Source organism: Acyrthosiphon pisum, chromosome A2, assembly GCF_005508785.2.
Source record: "Acyrthosiphon pisum isolate AL4f chromosome A2, pea_aphid_22Mar2018_4r6ur, whole genome shotgun sequence".
Taxonomy (NCBI): Eukaryota; Metazoa; Arthropoda; class Insecta; order Hemiptera; family Aphididae; genus Acyrthosiphon; species Acyrthosiphon pisum.
Genome location: NC_042495.1, coordinates 117,008,831 through 117,011,514, shown reverse-complemented (window position 1 = coordinate 117,011,514; position 2,684 = coordinate 117,008,831). Strand labels below are relative to the sequence as shown.

The following is a 2,684-nucleotide window of genomic DNA, read 5'->3' as shown; positions in this document are numbered from 1 at the left end:
ACAAAGTAACCTATATGTGAACAATTTTTATTTCATAAAAGTCATTCGGCCGGCGTCATAGTATCTGTATGATTTATATTTTTTAATGATATCTGTGCTGGATCAGCAGCTAGTATTTAATAATAACAAAGATAAATTTGGCAAACAGAAGAAGCAGTCTGTATAATATAATATTATATAAAGAACCATTTAAATTATATATCCCACGCAGATAGTGTTTTCTTTTTTACTTTTTTCGAAATACGTTATTGGACTTTCGGAAAAAAACAATAATATATCAATAATAAATAACTAAACGTTTTCCGTACGCGGTCCAAAAAATCGAAAAAGTCAAATCGGTAGAGAACTCTTACACCACAGCCGCGAAGACTAGACGATATTTTATTTTTACCGGTATTATTAGTTATTTTTCGTCTATATATAAATATATATATACAAACACAAATATATATTTATATACATATAATATAAAACGTGCCAGATATATCCACCATTCGTACATACGCACACACAATACATATATATGCACGTTTCGCCCGTATATAAACGAATCGCTGACAATAAGTTTCCGCGGGAAAATATGCCACGCGGACCGCCGGTATCTATTTTTCTCGACGATTTCTTTTTTCATTTCGTTTCTTTTTTTCCCTCCGTTTTTGATTGAATGTCGTTCGTTCGTGATTTGGGTACCTTTCGGGCGCCTCAAGCCTTTCCAGCCGCCGCCGCCGACACTCCTCCGGGCTAAACGACGACGTGTCGAACGTGAAACGGTTTTGTAATCGTCACTCCTCGCCCCGCCACCGCCGACGCCACACGTCCAATATTTTCGTATTACGTCCACGACTGCACGACCCGCGTATTATATTATAATAAATACACACGTCGGCCTACTAACCAAATATTATTTCACTATATACAGGGCGACGATGATTATCGTCTTGACGCGCGAAACTCGACGTCGTGGTGGTCGTCGGTTTCGAAAAATAAAAACAATTCATTAGGTATAATATTATTATGCTTTGACGTTTTTTTTTTTTATTTATTTTAAGTAACAGTATTTTATTGTATTTTTCGAACAGCAGACTGCACCTGACTTCGATGATTACCAATCAGGTCATCCTAGCTATACCGTATAGCAAAATATTAATATTTCTCAAAGTTGCGATTCCCTCGATTGAATGTCTACCCTGTTCGAGTACGCTATATTCTGTGGTTTGTTGTTTTCAACCACTCTCTCTATACACACTCGTGGAATACTATAAGTATTTGACGGTATACTGAGGTATTATATCTTATTATATTATACGTAAAGGCGCAATTATTCAATAAAGTATTATTGCCTATTAGTTTTATTTCGTGTGTCCGCACAATAATACTTTAAGGACTAATAATGTATTACTGTTGTGAGTCGCCGTACAGACAGAACGATATAATTTGAAAAAAAAATTACTTATCGACAAACCTATATCCCATTTCCTCTGGTGATAATATATCAAATATTATGATATTTAAATATGAATAATGTCGGAGCCGGTAACCAATATAGTCACCTCCTACCATACCACCATCGGTCGACACACCACATTCATACACGCACAACACAATCTCGTCTATATTTTGTGTTATTTTATTTTTGTATCGTTTGCGTCGTATGTGAGTTATATAATATTATAATATGTAGATTGCACAGCGGGTTATCGCAAGCCGCCAACGCCGGTTGCGCGAATAATATGAATTTAACACGTCCTCCGTGAATTTGTCCTGTACCGTACGTCGTTTCGTGAACACCGATTTGTGGCATTTTTATATATTTTTTTTTGCTCAAATAGTAAAGGTGTTTTTGTAATATTTTTTTTTTGACGTAACGGCTCGATCCCATAATATGCGTGTTTATATACTTGTAATTATTTATCATTCTGAGCCATAAGGGCAATAATATTATAATAAGGAAACTGTTCTATTACCTACCACGATACTGTTGTTAAAGTTATCAATATATTTTTTCGTGCGAGCATCGCTGTTTCGTTTCCCATTGATTATAAATACTTTCAATGGTATTACATAGGCATAGGCGCAAATCGTCACCACCTTTTAAAGTATAATTTAATATTGTATACTCTGCGCAGCCGCAAATCACCAAAAATGTATTATTTCCTATCATTGTTGGAGCGAATTGTCACATTTTTAATATTTTATAATTATATTACGTCCTTATTTTATTATTGTAAATTGTGCGCAAGTCTGCAACTGAATAATAATTGGTCTTAAGCAAAAGAAACGAGTTCAAAATTCTAATGCTGCATGCCGATGAGAACTATGTACGTACTCGCTAGCTAGGAATACTCGTCGTCGTCTGGGTGATTTTTAAATCTATCGGTATCTGTGTTGGAAGGTATGTATTTAGCTCATTAGCAATTCTCAATTCAATCAAACGATACACGTATAATATCTACATTCTACATACGAAAAAATGGCTGTTAACTATAACATCAATGCAGTAAATGGCGTACTACTCGAGATTCTCGAAGAAATAATTGTCGGTATTATGAACGGAAGTTACGAGGACGAAAGCGACGAAAACATTGTACCAGTCGTTACATTTCTTCTGTCCGCCATCGGTAGCGATACGACTTCGAGTGGCGACGCACTGTCCCCAGGGTCGGAGCACTCGGAGCCCGTAGATC

At 36.0% G+C, this 2,684-nt stretch overlaps 1 protein-coding gene and 1 long non-coding RNA gene across 2 annotated transcripts in view; one reads left to right on the top strand and one right to left on the bottom strand.

Moving 5' to 3' along the window:
• Positions 1 to 2,684, bottom strand: part of LOC107884017 — an 85,643-nt gene that overhangs the window by 4,491 nt on the left and 78,468 nt on the right. The gene's annotated exons all lie outside the window — the stretch shown is intronic.
• Positions 491 to 2,684, top strand: part of LOC115034090 — a 2,846-nt gene continuing 652 nt past the window's right edge. The window contains exon 1 of the mRNA XM_029489714.1: positions 491 to 2,684. Within this exon, the coding sequence (XP_029345574.1) occupies positions 2,471 to 2,684 (214 nt within the window). The 5' untranslated portion in view covers positions 491 to 2,470.